The sequence below is a fragment of the Tenrec ecaudatus genome, chromosome 9 (assembly GCF_050624435.1).
Source record: "Tenrec ecaudatus isolate mTenEca1 chromosome 9, mTenEca1.hap1, whole genome shotgun sequence".
In the NCBI taxonomy this organism is placed as follows: Eukaryota; Metazoa; Chordata; class Mammalia; order Afrosoricida; family Tenrecidae; genus Tenrec; species Tenrec ecaudatus.
Window position 1 is genome coordinate 516846 of NC_134538.1, and position 22198 is coordinate 539043.

Here is a 22198-nt window from a genome sequence, read left to right on the forward strand (position 1 = left end):
TGTCATTCAACATGAGAAAATTCTTAACAAGAAAACCTGGGGTGAGTGTAACAAGGCTTTCAAAACAAAGAAAGGGACTAGGGTTTGGTCCAGACTGATTGCGGGACCAGGTGATTGTAATTTACCATATGGCTCCCCATGCTCTGACTTGCTGTCAGTTTACTGACATGGTCCACAGGCATGCGCATAGGGACTTCCAGATTTCTGCATGGTGCATGAGCTCCTCTGTTCTCTTTAAGCTTTCAATGCCCGAAACAGAGCTGGATCTTGTCTTTCTAGATCACAGCTCTGCCTAGTAATACAAGGCCTACCCAGATGCTAGTAATGTCTGCCCCACCTCCATGTTCTTTGTCACCACCCACCACCCAGACACAGCATAAAAGTACCATAAAATATGAGTGACGAAAATAGAAGAGATAAGAAAACGATTAGTCCAGAGGAAGAATGGACCACAGTCAACTTCAGCCTCCAGGAATCTGAGACCATTAGAACTAGATAGTGCCCGCTACAACTGCTCATTTTTCTGAAAATGATCACAAAAGAGCCTCTTGAGTAGAGTGTGAGAACAAAGTGGACCAAATCCCCAAATCATAAAATAGATAAGGCTTTGCCGAGAAATAAAGAATATTCTATTGTTGAAAAAGCACTTGATCCTAAGACAAGTTTACTTATAGAAAAAATGGTGAAATCTGGACTATTGGAGGCAAACACTGACTGTATTAGTACAGGAAAGGACTCTCTTGTCTTTCGTGCATATGGAGGGAGCATGGAGGATGCAAAGGAAGATAGTAACGTTGTACCTACAGAATGTGCCATCAAGGTATTTAAAACAACCCTTACTGAGTTTAAGAATAGTGACAAATATATTAAAGATGATTAGAGGTTTAAAGCTGGCTTCAGTAAACTAAGTTCATGTAAGATCATCCACATGTGGGCAGCAAAAGAAATGCACAATTTCAACAATGCAGAGCAGTGGAATTCCTTGTCCAACAGTTGTTTTGCTCAAGAAACACATTTCATTTATGTCTTTTATTGGCTACAGTCAATGTTCCCACTCGTAAATTAAAAGTAAAGCTCAGTAGTGAAGAATTGAAATATGCCCACCATCAAACTCTTGATATGATGCAGCGGTTATATAATGAATATGCAGTGGTCCATCCTGACATCAGTAAGTATAACACGCTCTGGCATGCTGGAAAGGTCTGGTTGATTGGTGTCAGTCAGTCTGTAGAACCAGCTCCTTCTCACGGCCTGGAATTCCTGTTCTGGGACTGTAGGAATGTCTCCCGGTTTTTCCGGAAAGGGAGCGTTATGGAAACTCTCAGTGAATGAGAACTCTTTAATGCTATTTCAGCAGATAATGAAGCCAATTTCTCAGCTGAGATAGAAGCTTTGGAGAAAATGAATGAAGATCATGTTTGGAAGAATGGCAGGAAAGCTGCTCCACTTGTGATGACGACAGGTCACCAGTACTACATAATGAATAGCATCAATGCCTGCTGCCTTTCAATATTAACTGACTGTGGCCATGATTGTAAAGGAAAAGTGCAACTTTGCTTTCATAAAATCTGCTTTGAATAGGCATGATTATTAGGGCATCATTCTAAGGAATTGAATGGAATGTCTTCTATACTTTAACACCCAAAAAGAGACATCATGGTTTTCTGGAGAGGACCGTCACGAACCGTGGAGACGCATGACCGGCGCAGCCATGTTTGTGGCCCACAACATTGCCGCGGATCACAAGGATCTGATACATGATGTCTCTTTCGACTTCCACGGGCGGTGGATGGCGACCTGTTCCTGTGATCAGAGCGTCAAGGTCTGGGATAAAAGTGACGATGGGGATTGGCATTGTACTGCTAGCTGGAAGACTCATAATGGATCTGTCTGGCGTGCGACATGGGCCCACCCTGAATTTGGGCAGGTTTTGGCTTCCTGATCTTTCAAGCGAACAGCTGCTGTATGGGAAGAAATTGTAGGAGAATCAAATGATAAATTGTGAGGACAGAGTCACTCGGTTAAGAGGACAACTCTAGTGGAAAGCAGAACATCAGCTACTGATGTGAAATTTGCTCCCAAGCACATGGGTCTTATGTTAGCAGCCTGTTCCTCTGATGGTATAGTAAGAATATATGAGACACCAGATGTTATGAGTCTTAGTCAGTGGTCCCTGCAGCATGAGATTGCATGTAAGCTAAGCTGTAGTTGTATTTCTTGGAACCCTTCAAGCTCTTGTGCTCATACCCCCATGATAGCTGTGGGAAGTGATGACAGTTGTCCAAATGCAATGGCCAAGGTTTCAGATTTTTGAATGTAATGAAAATACCAGAAAATATACAAAAGCAGGAACTCTTAGTAAGACAGTCACCGATCTGGTACATGATACTGCATCTGCACCAAACTTAGGAAGGTCGTTCCATATCCTAGCTGTAGCAACCAAAGATGTAAGGATTTTTACATTAAAATCTGTGAGGAAAGAACTTACTTCCTCTGGTGTACCTACAAAATTTGAGATTCACATAGTGGCTCAGTTTGATAATCATAATTCTCAAGTCTGGCGAGTGAGTTGGAATATAACAGGAACTGTACTGGCATCTTCGGGGGATGATGGCTGTGTAAGACTGTGGAAAGCTAATTATATGGACAGTTGGAAGTGTACTGGGATTTTGAAAGGTAACGGGAGCCCAGTCAATGGGAATTCTCAACAAGGAAATGTTAATCCTTCCCCAAGCTCAAATATCCCAAATCTGAAAAATTCACTAAATGGATCATCTGCTGGCAGAAAGCACAGACAGCTGAGCACAAGCTAATTGGAGTAACTTTGCTGTTTTGCTGCCACTTCCTTACATGCATACAGGAATGGAAATCAAACTCCTTTTCACTTAGCAGTGAAATTTGTCCTCTCCCAGATACACCAGCAGCCTCCATATTACTAAATGCAATTAAAAGCTCAATTAAAAAATAAATGTATATTCCTTTTCTGTACTAGACAGTATATTGACACTATTCGAAACTTTTGTAATATAAACGTAGAGGATTTTTGTTAAGAAAAGGTCAGTAAGACAGTCTGAGCATGGAACTAATGCGTGTAAAAATTAAAAGGATTGTTAACATACTTACAGTAATTGGGAATAGTAAACATATCACTTCATTCCATTTGGAGAACATAAGCTTTATCTTTTGTTTTCTAGCATAGTAAGCTAAGTGATAAATTTTTATAATTCCATTTTGAAAATTTAATAAACAATCATAAAGACTATATGAAGTACTAATTTGTTTACACTATATAGTTGGTTTGTACACTTGGTACAATTTTTATCTCTTTGTAACATTGAAGTATACTAGTAAAAGTGTGACAGAAGCAATAGTAAAATGAAAGTAATTTATATGGCTTTTAGCCATTTTTATGCAGTTAGTATTGCTTCAGATATAATTTGGCAATAAAATAAAAAAACTTGTATGCTTAAAAAATAGTAACCACTAAGAAGTGAAATGTTTCTAATGTGTCTGTATGTTTTATGTTGTGATTTCATGGCTTGATCCTTCCATAAAGTGAAAATTTAGAAATATACTATAATTTGAGAAACAGTTAAAATTTTACGAACATTGTATATGCACATAGTTAATTCAATGTCCTAGAGGTTTCTTAATTTGGTTGACTGTTTCAGTTATTTTTTTTTATCTTATAAGTATTGATTGTTCTACTCATGCTATAAATCTCTATCTTAAAATGCAAAAGTATTACCAGTACGATAAAATGACATAAGTATAATAAAACAAGAAGGCTTCAAAGAGTTTGTTGACAAAGGAATCGAGAGAGAATGAAATATTTCCACAAAAATGTTTAAGCCCCCATGACACTGAGTTTGAGTTTTATGACATCACATGTTTACTTACCAAAATTCTGTATTGATTGTGAGCTTTTTGTAGGAAAACAACTACGATCCTTAATTGTATTTTTTCAGAGTGTTCCAGGAGCTCACCATATTGGGATATTGTATATTAATTGGTTCTCAATATCATGTATGCACTAAAAAATGTGTGCCTGCTGCTGCTACATATAAAAAGCTTAAAAGAGAAAAGGCTTACTACATTTGTAAGTTTATAGGATAATTTCAAATAAAGTTTTGACAAAATGTTTTAAGTTAATAAAATATCTTTGTAAAATGCATAATAATAATTTAAAAATAAATTTAGCAAGATTGTATTTCTTCCAAGTTTCTGTACTTAAAAGTCTTGATTTGAAAAAGGGTCTTGATATTTACTATTATGTTTGTTAGTTTGGGCATGAACCAATACTAAACCTCTTTTGCTTTTGTCTTTTCTGCTTGTGTTTTTTCTTCCTCTTTGCATGTACTCTTTTCTCTTTATTTTTCCTGTTGTTTTTGTGTTTCGTTTTTGTTTTCATCATTTCAGGTATTTCTTTCCCTCTCTGGATTCCCAACAAGCTGATTTGAAATGGTTGTTATGCTCAGCTCCTTCCTCTCAGTGTCCATACTGCCAATCTTCAGGATCCTCACCCTCCCAGAAGGCATCTTAACTCATTACCTGAGAGGAAGGGGTTGAAAACACTGGTTTAACATTTCAAACGCATACTCAACTGCTTACATTCCAGTTACTTTCTTTCCCCTTCGTTTTCGTTCAGAAGACTTCTAATTTAGATTCTTTATTGCATGTTATAACTAACTAGAACACAGTATGAAACCTAAACATATTAATGCTTCTCTATCACAGGTGTATTTGCTTCATTGACTTAATGAAATAAAATTTGTATAAGACCATTTAAATTATCTTGTTCTATAAATATTTTGAACTAGTAATGGTCTTAGGTTTCTTAAAGCTTTGTCATACTTACTGGTTAATGTTAAAGTGTTTTATTTTAAAGTTCACTCTGCTTTTTAATTTTAATGTTGCAGCTGACTAATATGTAAAATAAAATTTTGTGTATTTAGCAGGAAAATAAAAGAGACACATCATAAGTTTGTGGAGAAGATTAATGCATAATAACTACTTAACTATCCTGGCCCAAAAGTTTCTTTAAACTTTCCAATTTGGGGGGCATGTAGTTAATATAGTTAAACTGTAACTCACACAGCTATAATGTAAATGTGGATTATTTGAAAGGACTGGCTGTAAGATTTAAACTATGTTTGACACATACTATGTTCAGTTTACATTTTATTCAAACATTTTGGTTGTTAATTTTCTAGGGAAATATGTCAAATGAGAAATAGATAACTCAATGGGGAAAAGTACCTTTAAAGCATCTCAGGTACCAAACTAACTAGCTGATTTGAATGATCTGATCTTATAATAGTCTTTAGTACTGTGACTAGCTGGGCCCTTCTGCAAGAAAAACAAGCTCACTACTTTCTGCATTAGTTTGTTAGGGTGAGGATTACAAACTACAACAAGGTGAATCCTACTGTTGCCATTAAGTCAGATTAGAGAAAGAAAAAAATCAAAACATGTTAACAGTTTCAAATGCCAAAATTGGTCTTAAACATTTTTATTTGTATTTCTCTGATACAGTTTTTAACTGCATTTCAGGTAGATACTCTTTATAAACCTAAAATGTTTACTATTAGGAAGCAAAGGTTAAGTGGCTAGTTATTAGTGACAGAAATTCCAGAAAACTAATTTTTTTATAATCATCTTACTAGGGGCTCGTACACTCTTTTCACAATCCATGAATACATCATTTGTATCCAGCACATTCGTACGTATGTTGTCATCATCGTTCTCAAAACACCTGCTTTTTACTTGAGCCCTTGGTATCAGCTCCTCATTTCCCCCTCCCTTCCCGCTAGCCCCTCCCTCGGAACCCTTGATAATTTATAAATAATTATTATTTTATCATATCTTACACCATTCAACCTCTCCCTCACCCAGTTCTCCGCTGTCCGTCCTCCAGGGAGGAGGTTATATGTAGACCGTGTCATCTGTTCCCCCTTTCTCCTTCACCCTGCCTCCACCCTACCGATATCGCCACTCTCACCACTGATCCTGAGGGGTTCATCTGGATTCCCTGTATTTCCAGCTCCTATCTGTGCCAATGTACATCTTCCGGTCCAGCCAGTTATGTAAGGTAAAATTGGGATCATGATGGTGGGGGGGAGGGGGAGGAAGCATTTAAGAACTAGAGGAAAATTGTACGTTTCATCGTTGCTACACTGCACTCTGACTGGCTCGTCACCTCCCCACAGCCCTTCTGCAAGGGGATGTCCAATTTCACCCAGATGGGCCCTAGGTCCCCACTCTGCACTCCCCCTCATTCACAATGCTATGATTTCCTGTTTTTGTCTTTGATGCCTGATACCTGATCTCTTCAACGCCATGTCATCTCACAGCCTGGTGTACATTTTCCATGTGGGCTTTGTTGTTTCTCAGATGGCCCCTTGTTTATCTACTAGCCTATATGGGACCCCAGATTCTATATATTTGGATAACTGGGCACCATCAGCTTTCTTCAGCACATTTACCTATGCACTCGCTTTGTCTTCTGCGTTTGTGTTGGGGTAGGCTGGTGTGCTTCCATGTCGGCTTTGTTGTTTCTTAGCTAGATGACTGCCTGACTGTCTTCAAGCGTTTAAGACTCCTAATGCTATAACATTTACAGCCGGGCACTATCAGCTTTCTTCACCACATTTGCCAGAAAACTAACTTTAAAAAGCCTTACCACTTAAATGTTTTGTTTTGTTCACGACTTTTGCTTATGCACCCACTTTGTCCTCAGTGATTGAGTTGCGACAGGCCGGTGTGCTTCTTCCATGTGGTTTTGTTGTCTCTCAGCTAAGTGGCTGCTCGTTTATCTTAAGGTCTTTAAGACTTCAGGTGCTATATCTTTTGGTAGCTGGGCACTGTTAGCTTTCTTCACCACATTTGCCAGAAAACTAATTTTAAAAAGCCTTACCTCTTAAATGTTTTGTTTTCTAGCATAGGCTGTTTCACATACAACAACAAACCATTGCTGTGTGACAGTCTTAAAATGTGTTGTGAACATACTTTTTAAAAATTAAAAAGGAAGAGATGGCCCTTAGCAACTCTTCACTCCTGGAATTGTACTGGCTCCTCTGACTCAGGTTTCTGCCAAACAACATGCTGTCTTGGAGGGGAAGGACAACATCTGAGAGGGATGCACTCCTTAAAAGATGCAGCTATACAAAATCAAAAGGATAGTGTTTGTTTATGGATCAAAACTTGAAAGCAGGAAGGGACAGGAAGAAGGATGAATAATCTTGGAAAAATAGGGAGGGAGGGCAGAAGTGCGAAGAGTGCAGGTACATCTTGACTGCAATCAACGTATGAATTGTTGAATGGACAACAAAGGAAGCTTTATTGTTTCCATTTGGTAACCAGGTTAGGGGAGGGGCTCCAGTGCTGGACGGGCAGATTCAGGTAGATGGGCTAAGGCCGATTGCGGTGGGGCAGAAGGCCCCTCGCAGATAGCTTGACACCGCAGTTTCTAGTCTGGTTTGAGTGTGAGCCTCTCGAGATACTCGCCCAGCTCGGCCTGGGGACTGGCCAACCTGCCGAGGTGGGTCCGGTGGTCTCCCATCTTCTTGAGTTTCACTCCTCATCCAGGAAGTGGTTCTCCAGAAAGTCACAAGATGGGGGTCAGTGTGAGTGGACCCCATGCATGCAGGTCCAGAAGGGACTGGTTGAGAGTGTTCTCTGTGGACAGCGCAGCTTCCATGGCATCCAGGTTCTACCCCACTCATCTTGGGACAGCTTCTGTACATCCTAGAAGAAGACACAGCTGCTGCACTGGTTTTGCAGCTTTAAGAGACGCTCGGTCCCCTCGCACTTCTCCGGCACCAGCTCGCGGAAAAGGTGTCCCATGCCCTCCAAGTCCACATCATCCTGGTTGCAAAAGGAGCCCAGAGGCCTGCAGATGCAGATTGACCAGACAGTTGACGCTGACCTCAGCTTTGGTGGAATAATTGTGATGGATCTGAGACCTCATGACTGGTCGGTTTGGAGGTCACCACACACAAAATAGAAGTGTTAACTGATCCCAATAAGGGGATGGCCAACAAGATGGCCCCGAAGATTACGCCAGGAAAGGAAACTGGAGAGTGGTTGAAGGTTGGAGGCAGGGAGTCCCCGGATCTGTTCCATTCAAACACTGTTGAAGTAAGACACAGATCCACGGGACCATAGGGCGAGCTTCTGTAAAATTTTAAATCGATAAAATGTTGCAAAAAAATGAAGAGCTCAGGTCTCATTGATGATTTCATATAGGATAGTTACCATGTAGCTATAACGAGTGTGAGGAAACTTCTCCCTGTATTACTAAGTTTTCTTGACATGAAGAATACCACAAAACTGAAAAAGCTTTCAATTCAAACAAGGTCGGAAAAGCCTCCACAGGAGTCATGTGTCATCACACACTAGTCATCTGCAGAAGGAAAGCCCTGTCAATGTGGTGACTTTGTATATGCCTTCTCTGGCTTCTCTCGTGTCAGTAGACACCAGTAGGACCCTAACTGATGTAGCTCTGGTGGGATGGCTTTTAGCCAGAAAGGAGTCAAGTCACAATAGAGGATTTGTACAGCTCAGAAGCCATGTGAATACGGTGAATGTGGCACTGCGTATTCGTTTAGTGACTCTGGCAGTACTTCCATTGTCCAGTTATGTTTTATTTTATGTTCCACAAAGCTCAGGATCAACGTCGATGCACTAAGTATACAGGAGGGCTGAAAATTGTCTGCTTCATTGTGACTACAGTGCGTATCCTGAGGGAAATCATGAATACAGAGACTGGAAAAGTCTGAGAGATTCATCCTCTGTGTGTATATACATTGATACCAACACCAATCTGATTTGATGTCCCTATTGATCCATATTAATCTAGTTACAGTCTTTAAAAAGTGGAGAGATACTCTGTCCATAGACCAGGAATGTAAATGGCCTTGCTGTCATGCAGAATGCATTGGAAAGTGGATTGTTGCAGATGCATTTAGGTTAAAATATAGCCCTTTGTCTTTTGAGCTCCTTCATGACACATTTAAATCTATTGCAGTTTTTAATATTCCTGCTCAACCCAGCTTTATCTCTTTTAATTTGTTATTGTTGTTTAAAAATATATATTTCCTGTAAATGAAACCCATGACGGCTTATTTTAGTAATGCTGGATCATATAGGAATTCCGCTTCTGTTTACTTTAAGTATTTCCATATCGTTTTCCACAGTGTCTGTACGTATTTACAAGTCACCAGCATTATATATGAGTTCCCATCCCTCCATAGCCTCTTCAACATTTGTTGTTTTCAGTCTCCTTTATTTGGGTTGGCATTGTGAGTGTAAAGTGTACTCTGGTTTTAATTTGCATCTCCCTGCAGGCTGATGATTGTGAGCATTTTTTTCATGTATTTGTTAATTATTTGTTCTTCATTCTGAGTGAATTGCCTGTTCATATCTTTTTCCCATTTCTTGACTGGGGCTCCTGTTGTTTTCTTATTGATATGTTTTAGAGTTCCATATATTTTTGTAATTAGTCATTTGTCTGATGTGTCACTGGTAAAAAAAAAATTTCCAAATCTGTGAGCTCTCATTTTATTCTCCTGATAAAGTCTTTTGATTTCCATAAATGATGTCATTTCAGCAAGTACAAAACATCTGTCTTGTCTTTGCTGAATGTGCCTCCTCCATTACACTTGGTAGTCTATGCATGCCCTGCAATAGGGTTGCTCTGTGCTGTATAATGTCATCATAGGTGGTAACCACCAAACAGTTCTGTCTTGGAAGAAATACAACCAGATTGCTCCTTAAAGGAAAAGGTGGCAATGCTTGTATTACATATTTTGCATACATTGTGAGAAATTAATAAACACGATGCCATTTCTTTACAAATTGGGAGTCTTTTTTCTAGCTGGTGGCTAATGGGAGGATTCAAGTCTCAGAAATGCTCTGAGGGCGAGCCCCAATCACAACTACATTGACAACTCCCTCAGAAGAATTCACTTCAGAGGACAGCACTGAAGCTATATCTCAGGGAGAGGGACATGTCTGATCAGAGCACACAGAAACAGACTAAGGGGGAGAGAAAAAGTGGAGCATATCCTGGACCACCAAGCCCCGAGGACGATATTCCTGTTCAGACTAGCCAATGCGCAGAGAGGATCATAGGGCATGCCCCACCATGAGACGCAATGTCCCTCATTGACCCACAGTGCTACAGGGGACAACACTGGAATCACAGTGCAGGAATTGTACCTAATCTGACCCTATCCCACCTAGGTTGAACACTAAGGCCATCCAATAGAACAACAAGGGGAGCAGAGCAATAAAGTCCCTTGGGAATGCCAAAAATAGAATGCGGGGCCAGGGCGTGACACCCCATCAGACTTGACCAGAAAACACTCCTAAAAGTAAAAAACAAAACAAAAAAAACACCCCACCTTGAACTATCTATAGGCTTTTCTTTGTCGGTGGGTTTTTTGGTTGTTTTGTTGCCTTGATTTCCTGTCTTGTTTTTGTGCTTATTATTGTCTGCATGTCTAGCTAGATAAGCTAGGTGGAATAAGCAATCCAGAGGAGAAAACAATGGACTGATATTTCGGGGGCCAGGGCAGGGGTGAGGTGGGGGAAGAATTGGGAGAGAGATTGGCTGGGGAAAGGAAGTGGGTGTTAGCAAACCCAGGGACATGGGGAAAACCACACCCAGTTTGACAAGCAGGAGGGGTTGAGGGCTCTGCATTCCTTTTAGCAAGTGGTTTACAGAGGCTAAGATAAGTGTTACTCTTTTCTAACTTCAGGAGGCTGAGAGGGAATGGAGTAAGGGACATAGGGCACATTCAGTGAACAGGAGGATGTTGACATTCAAGTAATAATTCACTGTGAAGCACATTTTGGAGCAAAGCCTGGGTGGAGAAGGAGGTTACATTATTTAGGCATGACAGGCTTGGGAAGAATATTAAAATTAAGTGGGATCACGCAAGTCAAGTTTCAGAGAGGTTCTTACATTCCCTACTGGTATTAGGTACAAATCAAATCACTGATTTTATGAGGGTATTATGGAGCTCCGTTGGATTTTCCCAAGGGTGTGTTGAATATGTAAGACCATTCATTTAACTGGTTATATGGGACTGAATGAACTTAACTAATGCAAGTTTTAAGAAAACCAAGGACCTATTAAGCTTGTTATTATGGCAGTAATCTATGTTGAGTAAGAAAACAGCTTATGATACTGTCTCTGCCCTGCCTTTCTTTTAAGAAAAATCATTTTATTTTGGCTTCGTACAACTCTTATCACGATCCATCCATCCATCCATTGTGTCAAGCACATTTGTACACGTGTTGCCATTATCATTTTGAAAATATTTTCTTTCTACTTGAACCTTTGGTATCAGCTCATTTTCCCCCTTCTTCCCAAGCCCTCCCTCCTTCACGAATACTTGAAAATATATAAATTATTGTTATTTTTTTTCATGTCTTACATTAACTGATGCCTCCCTTTACCCACTTTTCTGTTGCCCGTCCTCCAAGGAGGGGGTTATAAGTAGATCGTTGTGATCAGTTTCCCCTTTCTCCCCCCACCTTTCCCTTACCCTCCTGGCATCGCTACTCTCATTATTGGCCCTGAGGGGTTTATCTGTCCTGGATTCCCTGTGTACAGCTCTTATCTGTACTAGTGTACAATCCTGGTCAAGCCAGATTTATAAGGTAGAATTGGGATCATGATAGTAGGGGGGAGGAAGCATTAAAGAACTAGAGGAGAGTTGTATGTTTCATTGGTGCTATACTGCACCCTGACTGGCTGGTCTCTTCCCTGTGACCCTTCTTTAAGGGGTTGTCCAGTTGCCTACAGATTGGCTTTAGGTCTCCACTCCACATTCCCCCTCTTTCACAATGATACGATTTTTGTATTCTGGGTCTTTGATGATTGATTCTGTTGTTGTAAATGAAGGAAGATGCAGAGGAATGAGAAGCACATGGAATGAATCTGTTAAAAAGCAGAGGGCTACAGCTCGCTCAGGCATGTAGCAAGGAACTGAGCTGTGTCCTTTCTATTGGTGTTCAAGTTTAGGAATAAGTGACTGGTTACATTTACTCAAATTGTTTTTAAGTCTGAAATTTGACTTTCTCAAAACGACATTATCTAAGAAAACAAATCATCTGGTGGTGTAAAGATACAATCTATAAAGCAAAGAACAAAGACCAAACAAACTCCAGGAATCACACACACAGGAAATGTTTGCATTTCCTTGAAAATCAACACGATCTGGTTGCAGAACATGCTGACCTCAAAGTGCATCTTTAAAGCCTTGATTTTTTTCCCAACTTCTAGCCATATTCCGGCTTTAAATGCCTGATCCTATCGACACCTCATGTCACATAGGCTGGTGTGCTTCTTCCATGTGGGCTTTGTTGCTTCTCAGCTAGATTATCTTTAAGCCTTTAGGATCCCAACCATTATATATTTTGATAGCCGGGCACCATCAGCGTTCTTCACCACATTTGCTTATGCACACACTTTGTCTTCAGCGATTGTGTGGGAAGATGAGCATCATGAAATGCCAGGTTATTAGAAAAAAGTGTTCCTGCCTTGAGGTAGAACTTGAGTAGAGACTCAATGTCCATCTGCTACCTTAATTCTTAACAAATTGATGTATACAGACATCTATCCCCTCTCATTATAAATAAATATATTTACAGGTGTATATGCCTGTATTGAGACTTCTATAACTGTCCTTTGCCTCCTTGTTTTTTACTCTATTTCTTTTTACTTTCCTCTTGTCCCACCATTACGTTTGGCCTTCTTTCAGGTTTAATAATTCCTTGCTGTTACATTGCCCTTAATCAAGCCCCACTAAGCATCCTGTGACCTTATCTCCATTGATTTTAGTTCACTTGTTCCCTTGTCCCTGGGTTGGTTTCCCCCCACCCCTTCCTTTGTCCCACTTCCCCTTCTCCTGTATCTCCCCCAGAACCATTGATCTCATTCTTTTTATCTCCAGATTGTTTATCCCACCTATCTTATCTAGCTAGACATGCAGAGATAATGATAAGCACAAAACTCAGGTAAAGCCAACCAAAACAACAAAGGAAGTCAAGACCGAAACAGTAATAACAACAACTACAAAACAAAAAACAAAATAAGAACAACAAAAAGAAAGCTGCTGACACAAATGGAAAGCCTATAAGTAATGCAAGGTCTGTTTGTTGACCTTTACAAGTGTTTTTCAGAGTCTGATGAGGTGCCACACTGTCTCCAAAGTCTATTTTTGGTATTCCTCGGGGATTTCATCACTTTGTTCCCCTTGCTGCTCTGTTGCATTCCCTTAGTGTTTTTGCCCCAGTGTGTTGGGGTCAGATTGTGCACAATTCCTGCACTGGGTCTCCAGCGTTGTTCCCTATAGCTCTATGGTTTAGGGAGGGACGCCGTGTCTCGTGGTGTGGCCAGCCCCATGGTCCTCTCTCTGCATGTCTGCAAGCAGGAATATCGTCCTCCGCGCTTCGTGGGCGAGGACATGTTCCCCTCCCTCTCCATCCCTCTTTTATTTCTCCTGTGTGCTCTAATCAGACGTGTCCCTCTCCCCAAGCTGTAGCTTCAGTGCTGTCCTCTGAAGTTAATTCTTCTAGGGGAAGGGGCGTATCTACATAGATGGGATTGATGCCCGTGATGCAGACCTTTCTATTGGTTCCCACATGCCAGTATGACGTATTCACGTCTTGGGGCATCGGGTTGAAGCCTGGTCTCTCTCCCTCTCCTGTGGAGATAGAAACAATGCCCTCCCCATGGGTGGGTTATTGCCCTCCTCCCCCTCTACTCATGTCTTTTCTTTCTGTCCTTCTTTCCCCCTTCTATTCAGGTGGCTTCCAAACTTATCCCTGGATTGGGTTTGACTGTCTTTAATTCTTGCTCATGTTTTTCTACATTCTTCTGGACTTAGGTGAGGCTTTTCTTTATAGTACGAGTCTTGTTTGCATGAAAATAGCATTCTTGAAAATTTTCATGTCTATCTATAAAAGATAGTCAGCATAAGCAATACTTAGGAGAAAGCAAGAGGATGGATGGTTCTGGGGGACAGGAGAGAGGAGTAGCTGGGGGAAAAGGAGGGGGAGCCAACAAACTCAGAGACAAGGGAACAATAAGAGATCTGAAATTAATGGTGAGGAGGGAATAGAATGACTGGGGGCGGGGGGGGCTTCGATCCAGTGAAATGTAGGCGAGAGGAAGTACACACAGCTGAATGAAGGTCAAACATGATAATGGGATAGGGGGAAAGTAAAAAGAAATGGAAGAACTAGGAGGCAAAAGGAATACATAGAGTTATAAACATAGGCTTGTTTATATGCCTTTCTATAATATATTTTAGGTTAAGTATTAGGTGGCAGGCAGACATTGGGTCTCTATTCAAGTCCTCCTTGCAAGAACACATTGTTCTCCTAACCTGGCATTCTGTGATGCTCACCTTCCCATCATGATCACTGAAGACAAAATGGGTGCATAATACAGCATCTGGAGTCTTAAAGGCTTGAAGTTAAACAAGTGGCCATCTAGCAGGGAAGCAAAAAAGCCCACATGGAAGAAGCACACCAACCCCTGTGATCACATGGTGTCCACGAGATCAGGTATCAGAAGACCCAAAACAACCCTTTTGGTGCAAACATGGGGTGTCAGAATGGTGACTCAAAGCCCATCTGTAGACTATTGGACATCCCCTCACCGAAGGGTCACACGGGAGGTATGAGCCAGCCATCATGCAGTATAGCACTGGCAAAACACAACATTTCTCTAGTTCTTTAATGCTTCCTTCCCCCACTCTCATGACCCCAGTTCTGTCTTACAAATCTGGCTAGACCAGAGCATGTGCATTGGTACAGATAAAGAGCTCTCAACCCACAGAATCCAGGACGGATAAAGCCCTCAGGAGTATTAATGAGCGTAGCGATACCATGAGGGTAGGAGAAAGGTGGGTGGAATAAGGGGAAACCGATCGCAATGATCCACTTACAACACCCCCCGCAAGAGGGATGAACAAGAGAAACATTCGTGAAGGGACACAGTGGACATGAGTGAAGTGAGACAGCAGATGGTGTAAAACATGAAAATTAAAATAATTATAAATTATCAAGGGTAGGACGGAGAGGGAGGAGGGGTTAAAAGGAGAAGCTGATACCAAGGACTAAAGTAGAAAGGAACTGTTTTGGAAATGAGGTTGGCAACATATGTACAAATGTGCTTGATATAATTGATGTATGAGTTGGTATAAGAGGTGTAAAATCCCACAATGAAATGATTTATTAAAATTAAAAATGGCGATTTTCGACGTGATCGCGCGTGGGGCAGCGCGCAGGGACGGGATCATTGTGACTGACATCCTTCCTGGTGAGGACCCAAGGACAGAGCCTTTCTGCTCACCATGAGTGTCAGCCCAGAGGTCAAGAGCCGTGGGATGAAGTTTGCTGAGGAGCAGCTGCTGAAGCACGGATGGACTCAAGGCAAAGGCCTGGGCCGGAAGGAGAACGGCATCACCCAGGCCATCAGGGTGACACTGAAGCAGGACACTCACGGGGTGGGACACGACCCTGCCAAGGACTTCACAAACCACTGGTGGAATGAGCTCTTCAACACAACGGCCGCCAGCTTAGTAGTGGAATCTGGGCAGGATGGAGTTCAGATAAAGCGCCTTTCTAAGGAGACTGCCCGTCAGTCGCCCCAAGCCCAATTTGCTGTATCAGAAGTTTGTGAAGACGGCCACCTTGACTTCAAGCGGGGAAAAGCCAGCAAAGGACATGGAGACTTGCAGTGATGACGAAAGCCAGAGGCCCAAGTGCCCCAAGATTGTAACTGATGAGATGCTGCTCCAGGCCTGTGAGGGGCGAACAGCACACAAGGCTGCCCGTCTTGGGATCACGATGAAGGCCAAGCTTGCTCGGCTGGAAGCCCAGGAACAGGCTTTCCTAGCTCGTCTCAAACGCCAGGGCCGGGTGGCCCCTCAACCACAGTCTGACAGCACATTCGCCCGAAAAAAGAAAAAGAAAGCGCAGGAAGAGGAAGAGGTTACATCCACTGAAAGGCCCATGTTGGGGGAGCACCCAGAGCAGACTGAACCGAGTGGGAGGAAGCGCAAAAAGAAAAGGCGCCATCGGGACATCTCAGAGGAGAGCCAGGCAGCCGTAGAGGCAGCGCCTGCAGAAACAAGGGGCCCTGGAGAACTGGAGAGGGAGGAAGCTGAGCAGCCCCTCGGGAGAAGGAAGAAGAAGCGGCGGCCACAGCTGGAGGAAGGAATCTCAGATGGAGGAGGGAAGGAAGCTTTGGTGGATAACCAGGCAGAGGAGGGGGAGAGCATGTCATGTGCTGACCCCTGCAGCAGAAGCAAGAAGAAGAGGCGGCAGCTTGAGAAGGAAGAGGGGGAGGGTGGCTGGAACATGGAGGATGGAGGGGAGGCAGCTTCTGCAGGGAGGACCAAGGGGACAGCAAACAGAGCATTCAAGAGAAGGAAGAAGAGACGGGAATATGGAGAGAAGGAGGTCTTGGAGGAGAGGGGTGAGGCTGAGGGTGCTGCGGATGAGGAGACAGAGAGTAGGACACACATCAGTGCCAGCAGCAGGGCTCAGAGGAAGACGCATCCTGAGAAGGAAAGAGCTGGGAGGAACACTGGCCACAGGGCCAAAAAGAAGAAACGGAAGGAGAGAGACTGACGGCCTAGTCAGAGTGGGCTCTGGTCTAAGGCACCCCTTTCAAAAGGATCCCCTCCCACAGAGGGCACCGAGTTCCGGAACACCAACCAGGCTGCCGACAAGAGCAGCAGAGCGGCGGCCGAGGTTTAAGGGAGGTGTGGATCCTTTTGTACTTCTAACCCAGAGATGATGAACTCGGGTGTCTGCAGGAGCCAGGTAGCTCAGGGACAGGGGCTGCAATCCCAGAGAGCAGGAGTGCATAGACCCTTTAAAGGGCCATCCCTGCCCCCACTCCAGCTGAATGCTGACACACAGGCTTTTAAAGAGAAGCTCAAAATATATGTATTTGAAATGTTAAAAATAAATAAATAAATAAATAAAATAAAAATAGCGATTTTCAACTAGATCAGCACATAACCCCTCTTCTTTAAGGAACAGGAGATTTAACCCCTTACAGTTTTGGGGAGCCACCTCTGCCAATGACTACTTTCTCTGAAAGTTGGGTTATGGAATTTTCTAAGAGACAGATATCTATCCTTACTCTTTGGGATAATTCTCTGAAATTTAGGTTATTTTCCTATTCCAGTAGCAGCTGAGCCAGCTACTCCAAACCCTACTAGTTGTGGGATTACTAAAGGAACTCGTGTACATCTTATTAAAGGGAATTCAGGGGAAGCTAGGTGATTCAAACTTTGTTCTCCCTGGTACACTGAGATTCAGGTAGCCTGAACAAGTTTAACTGAGACGAGCAGATACAATTGAGTAATCCAAAAGAGCAGGCAAACCAGCTGTAGTCAGGGGCATGGTGAAACAGGACTATACCTTTCTAAGTGGCTATTCTGGTACAGTTATATTCAGCTGAGTAGGAGAATGTGGATGTCGGCTCCTGAGGGGAGGTGAAGCACCATACTGATCCCTGTAGATCTCCAATGGCCAAGGGGGCTTCACACATGGCACAAGCAATGGTTTTACCTGGGGCACTAAGGGAAAGACCACTCCATGGTAGAAAATGGGCTTGGGCCTTGTGGCAATTGCAGAAAACTAGGAAGTAAATATTAGGAAACACCAGAGAGTCTTAGCTTTAAGGCATCTTCTGGAGTTGAGCTCATCACCCATGAGTTTTCTTCTGGAGTGGCCTTCAAGTGGGAGTGGTAAATCCAGATGGAGAGCCCATTGATCTTAACAGCCATAAGGGTGGTGAGGATGATGGCATAAGGTCCCTTCCAGTGAGGAGTAAGTCCTGTAAAGGTCAACCAATTTACCAGAAAGTCGTCTCCTGGCTGGAAAGGGTGTGCTGGTGGACGGGCGACATCTAATCGGGATGGGAGAGCAGTATTTCACAGGGACCTGTGTAGCGCTGCTGAGTCATTTGTAGGGCCCTTAAAGACTTAGGCAAGTTGTGAGTAAGAATGTGCCCACATTGAGTTTCCACAAGTTTGCGGAGCAATGGAGGGGGTCTTTTGAGCATTATTTCCTACGGGGTGAATCCCTCCTTATAGGAGGATCAACGTGCCTATGGGGGGGTGAGGGGAAACAGGCAGAAGATTTGTCCAATTTCCACGAGTTTCCAGATTGAACTTAGTAAGGACCTCTCTTAAGGTCCTCTTCATCCTCTCGACTTGCCCCGAGTTCATGGGTCTATAGGCACAGCGAAGTTTCCAAACAATTCTGTGTCCCTTTTAGATTCAAGTTGAAATATCTGGGCTGTAAATGTTGGCCCTGTTGTCTGACCCCAGACTCAGACACAAGCCAGAACAGGCTTGATTTCATGCAACAATGTTTTAATAACAATAAGTGGGGTAAGCCTTAACCCATCCTGAAAAGGTGTCTACAAATACTGATACTCGTATCCTGAAGCTGGGGATTTTATTTCAGTAACATCTAATTCCCAATGTTCGCCAGGTGAATTCCCTTGCATCTGGATTTTGGGGGGTCCTGCCGACTTGGATTTTGCATTTACTTAGCACAGTGGTTCTCAACCTTCTTAATGCCATGACCTTCAATACAATTCCTCATGTTGTGGTGACCCCAACCATAAAATTTTTTCATTCCTACCTCATAATTACTTTTGGTACTATTATGAGTCATAAGGTAAATATCTGATATGCAGGATGTATTTTCATTGTTACATATTGAACATAATTAAAGCATAGTAATTAATCAGAAAACAATATGTAATTATATATTGTGAAATATTTATTTCTAATTACAAATAAATGATGTTATCTTGAAGCATGGTGTACCATGTTGACAGTCTTAATATAATAGCAATAAACTACATTGCTACATTTTGCAACAGTATGCATAAAGAGCCAACATCAGTGTGAAGGTTGAAAGAGCTTCTTTCTCACCAGATTAGAAATTTTCAGAGCAGTCTTTGCAAGAGCACAATGAAGATCTTCTTCCACAACAAATCTACTTCTGTACTTAAACTTGAAAAACAACCAGCTTGAAAACCCTGTTTCACAAAAAGATGTTGTTGGAAATGGAAGAAGAAGGCGCAACACAGTCTCAGACAGAACAGGATATGGCTGCACACACTTGATCCAGAATTTTTTAACTGTCATTATAGGGAAATCAGTTCTCACTTCATCACTGTTAATAAGTTCTATGAACTCCTCTTGTGCTGTCTCAGGAGCATCTTCAAGTTTGACTGTGAATGGGCTTCTGGCAAGTACAAATGGGTGTGAGGTAGATTTGGAGAGTATGATGAAATTTTGTCTGCAAGCACGTGCAAGTATTCTTTCACAGAAATGATCATCGTAATCCTTTTGTCTGGTTCAATGTCATCTTCCTCAAAAGCATATAAGGTAGGAAACATGTAAAGTTTATTTTCATCCTTTTTGTTGTTTTTTTTTTTTTTGGCCAAAGCTGAAGTTTCATTTGGAATGATTGGATCTTTTCCGACAAATCAAGGCATGTTGCATTTGGTTCTTGCAGTGATAAATTTAACTCATTCAAGATGGCACAGATGGCAACCAAGTAAACTATTTTCTGCAGTTCACTTTTATCGCTTCGCTGAAAAGTGCTTCGAACTGAAGTTGAGTTCAACACAAAGCTCAAAAACACGTTTTAAAACTTTTTCTCTCAACAACTATCTCACTTCAGTGTCAACTAGCAGAGCATTATTCGGCGCATCCAGCTCATTGCACACTTACAAAAACAGTCAACTGTTTAAAGTGCTCACCTTTACAAAATTGACCGAACTTATGATGCTTTACCTTCCTTCTTGTAACTATTGTGGCAATGTTGCTAACATTTACTGATGAGTCATGCAGTGAGTTCTGATGACTTTTGGTGATTCATTCAGTACTAAACATTGAAATCCATTTTGACATCCTAGCATAGCCGGACCTCCATATGTGCAAACACTACAAACATTTTCCCAAAAGATCGTATGCTCTATATGTAATGGAATAACTGTCAAATATATCACATGCAATAGTTGTTGTTTCAAGAGGTTTTCAGAAAAGGAACTCCTCTTTAAAGTCGCCATCATTCATATACCTCTCATAAACCAGTAGCTGAACAGGTTGCAACGTCTGTAGATTCATCAAGCTGCATGCTAAATATTGGAAGTGGAGCAGATTTAATTTCCTGGATTACGTGATCAAGAATATCAACAGACACGTAATCTATTCTTGGGCAGAGAGTGTCATTAAATAAGGAAATTGCACTCAATTTCATAACAAATTTGTCTCTGATCATAACTCAAACAATGTCTTTGGCCATAGGAACAGTAAATCCTCAGCAATGGTGTGAGGTTTCATAGCTCTGGCCATTCTGAGTGCCACCAAATATGAAGCTTCTATGGCTGCTACGTTTTGTTTCTGGTACTTGCCACCAGTGTCAAGTCTGGCTCTCCTGTGTCCATCAGCTTTGCTTCTATAATAGTTGGTATCCTTGCCAGCAAAGCTCAGATGCTTGCTATCAAAATGGCATTTTAGTTTGCGGGGCTTCATAGATTCAGCTGATAAAACTTCACAATAAATAACACTTTGCAGTCTCTCAATTCCTGCTGTAATGATTCAGGTCAAATCATATTGTTAAAAACGCGCACTATATTTTCTTTTCTTTATGTTCTTCTTCTATATGATCCATGGTCATAGGATGGTTTGCTAATGAAAATAATATATAATAATAGCTTTAATAATACAAAAGATGATACATGGCATAGTTCAGTCTATACAGATCATTAAATTTTCCCCTGATTTACCGTTCGGTGTTTTTATTTTTACATACCTATTACTATCACAAGGGTGCAGTACCCACATAAACTGCAGGTGATTATAAAAAGACTGTTCAGCATGCAGATTAAGTTCCTGTGGTACAGAAATATTTTTTGCCTAGTTGATGGTTTTACAGTAAACGATATTACATTATCCAGTATTTATACTTCATGAAGTGTTGTTTTACCTCCAAATCTGTTGCTTTCAACACAGTTGCTTTTACCAGAGTAGCTGCTTTCTGCTCAGTAGCTGCTGTCTACAAAGTAGCTGCTCTTTACACGTATAAATGGTCTGCATGAGTACATTATGACACCAACCCTGCCACATATGCCTGTGTTTGTATGAGGTGTATGTGATAGTGTTGGCATGATAATTTCTTCATGCTGGGTACTCATATGTGGGGGTATCTGCATGTGGGATCCACCTGAAGATGGATAGAATAGTGGTGTCTCTGTAGGACTATCAGAAATATGTGTTTTCTGATTGTCTTAGGAGACCCTGTGAAAGGGTTGTTTGACACCCAAAGGGTTCGCATCCCACAGGTTGAGAACCACTGACTTAGCACAACCTGTGTACGTGGGAAGTTATTGAAAAACAATTTGGTTGAGGTATTCGACAAAATACCATTCTTGGACCAACTCAACTAACTGAGTCTGACCTCCATGAGTGGACTGGTACAAATCCATTACCCAGGAGTGGCCTAAAGGCTCTGGGACCAAGATCCATCCATCTGTCAGGGAGCATTGAGCACCTTGTGGATTCCTTTTTGGCTTTTGATTGTTCTGAAAAATCAACACCTTCTGGGTGTAAAATGGTGATGGAGGAAGCACCGCAGATGGAGGCATTACCATGGCCGTAGGAGTCCCGCTCATTTGGACGCTGTTCCCCGGGCCTCTTTGTCAGCATCTTGGTTTCCCTTGGGTCTAGGGGAATCACCTGTTTGGGATCTGGGTAGACCAAATACTCATAAGTGTATAAGAAAGAGCTTTATATACCAGAGTAAGTAAATATTGATAAAACATCCCAGCCCACTCCAGATCAAGCCCATAAGTTGGATATTAGCCTATAGGTCTAATACCAGTCTATAGATTCCTCTTGAGATACATGAAACACATGCAATGATGCGAAATGCAGGAAGATCACAGGCCAGTGGTGTTTGGGTCGGGTCTGAACTGGGCAGCCCCCGTTTGGACTCTGCTGAAGCAGGTCCGGGCCCTGCATGAGCTTCCCTGCACGAGCTTCCCTGCACATCCCCAAGGTCAGCAACAGCTGTGCCAGATAAGATAACCAGTGAAACCAGATGTTACTAGCTCAAAGAAAGCAGCAAGGAGTCC

The 22198-nt window shown here is 42.0% G+C and overlaps 1 protein-coding gene and 2 pseudogenes across 1 annotated transcript; all 3 read left to right on the forward strand.

Moving 5' to 3' along the window:
• Positions 1–11: 11 nt before the first annotated feature.
• LOC142457034 (serine/threonine-protein kinase RIO3 pseudogene) lies at positions 12–1581 on the forward strand (annotated as a pseudogene).
• Positions 1582–1615: 34 nt separating this feature from the next.
• On the forward strand, positions 1616–4803 carry LOC142456660 (nucleoporin SEH1-like; annotated as a pseudogene).
• A 10483-nt stretch (positions 4804–15286) lies between these two features.
• On the forward strand, positions 15287–16858 carry LOC142456268 (G patch domain-containing protein 4-like). The gene is given in 2 exon segments (XM_075557446.1): positions 15287–15661; positions 15663–16858. Coding segments are annotated over 2 exon segments (1281 nt in total). The 5' UTR covers positions 15287–15374; the 3' UTR covers positions 16657–16858.
• Positions 16859–22198: the final 5340 nt, after the last annotated feature.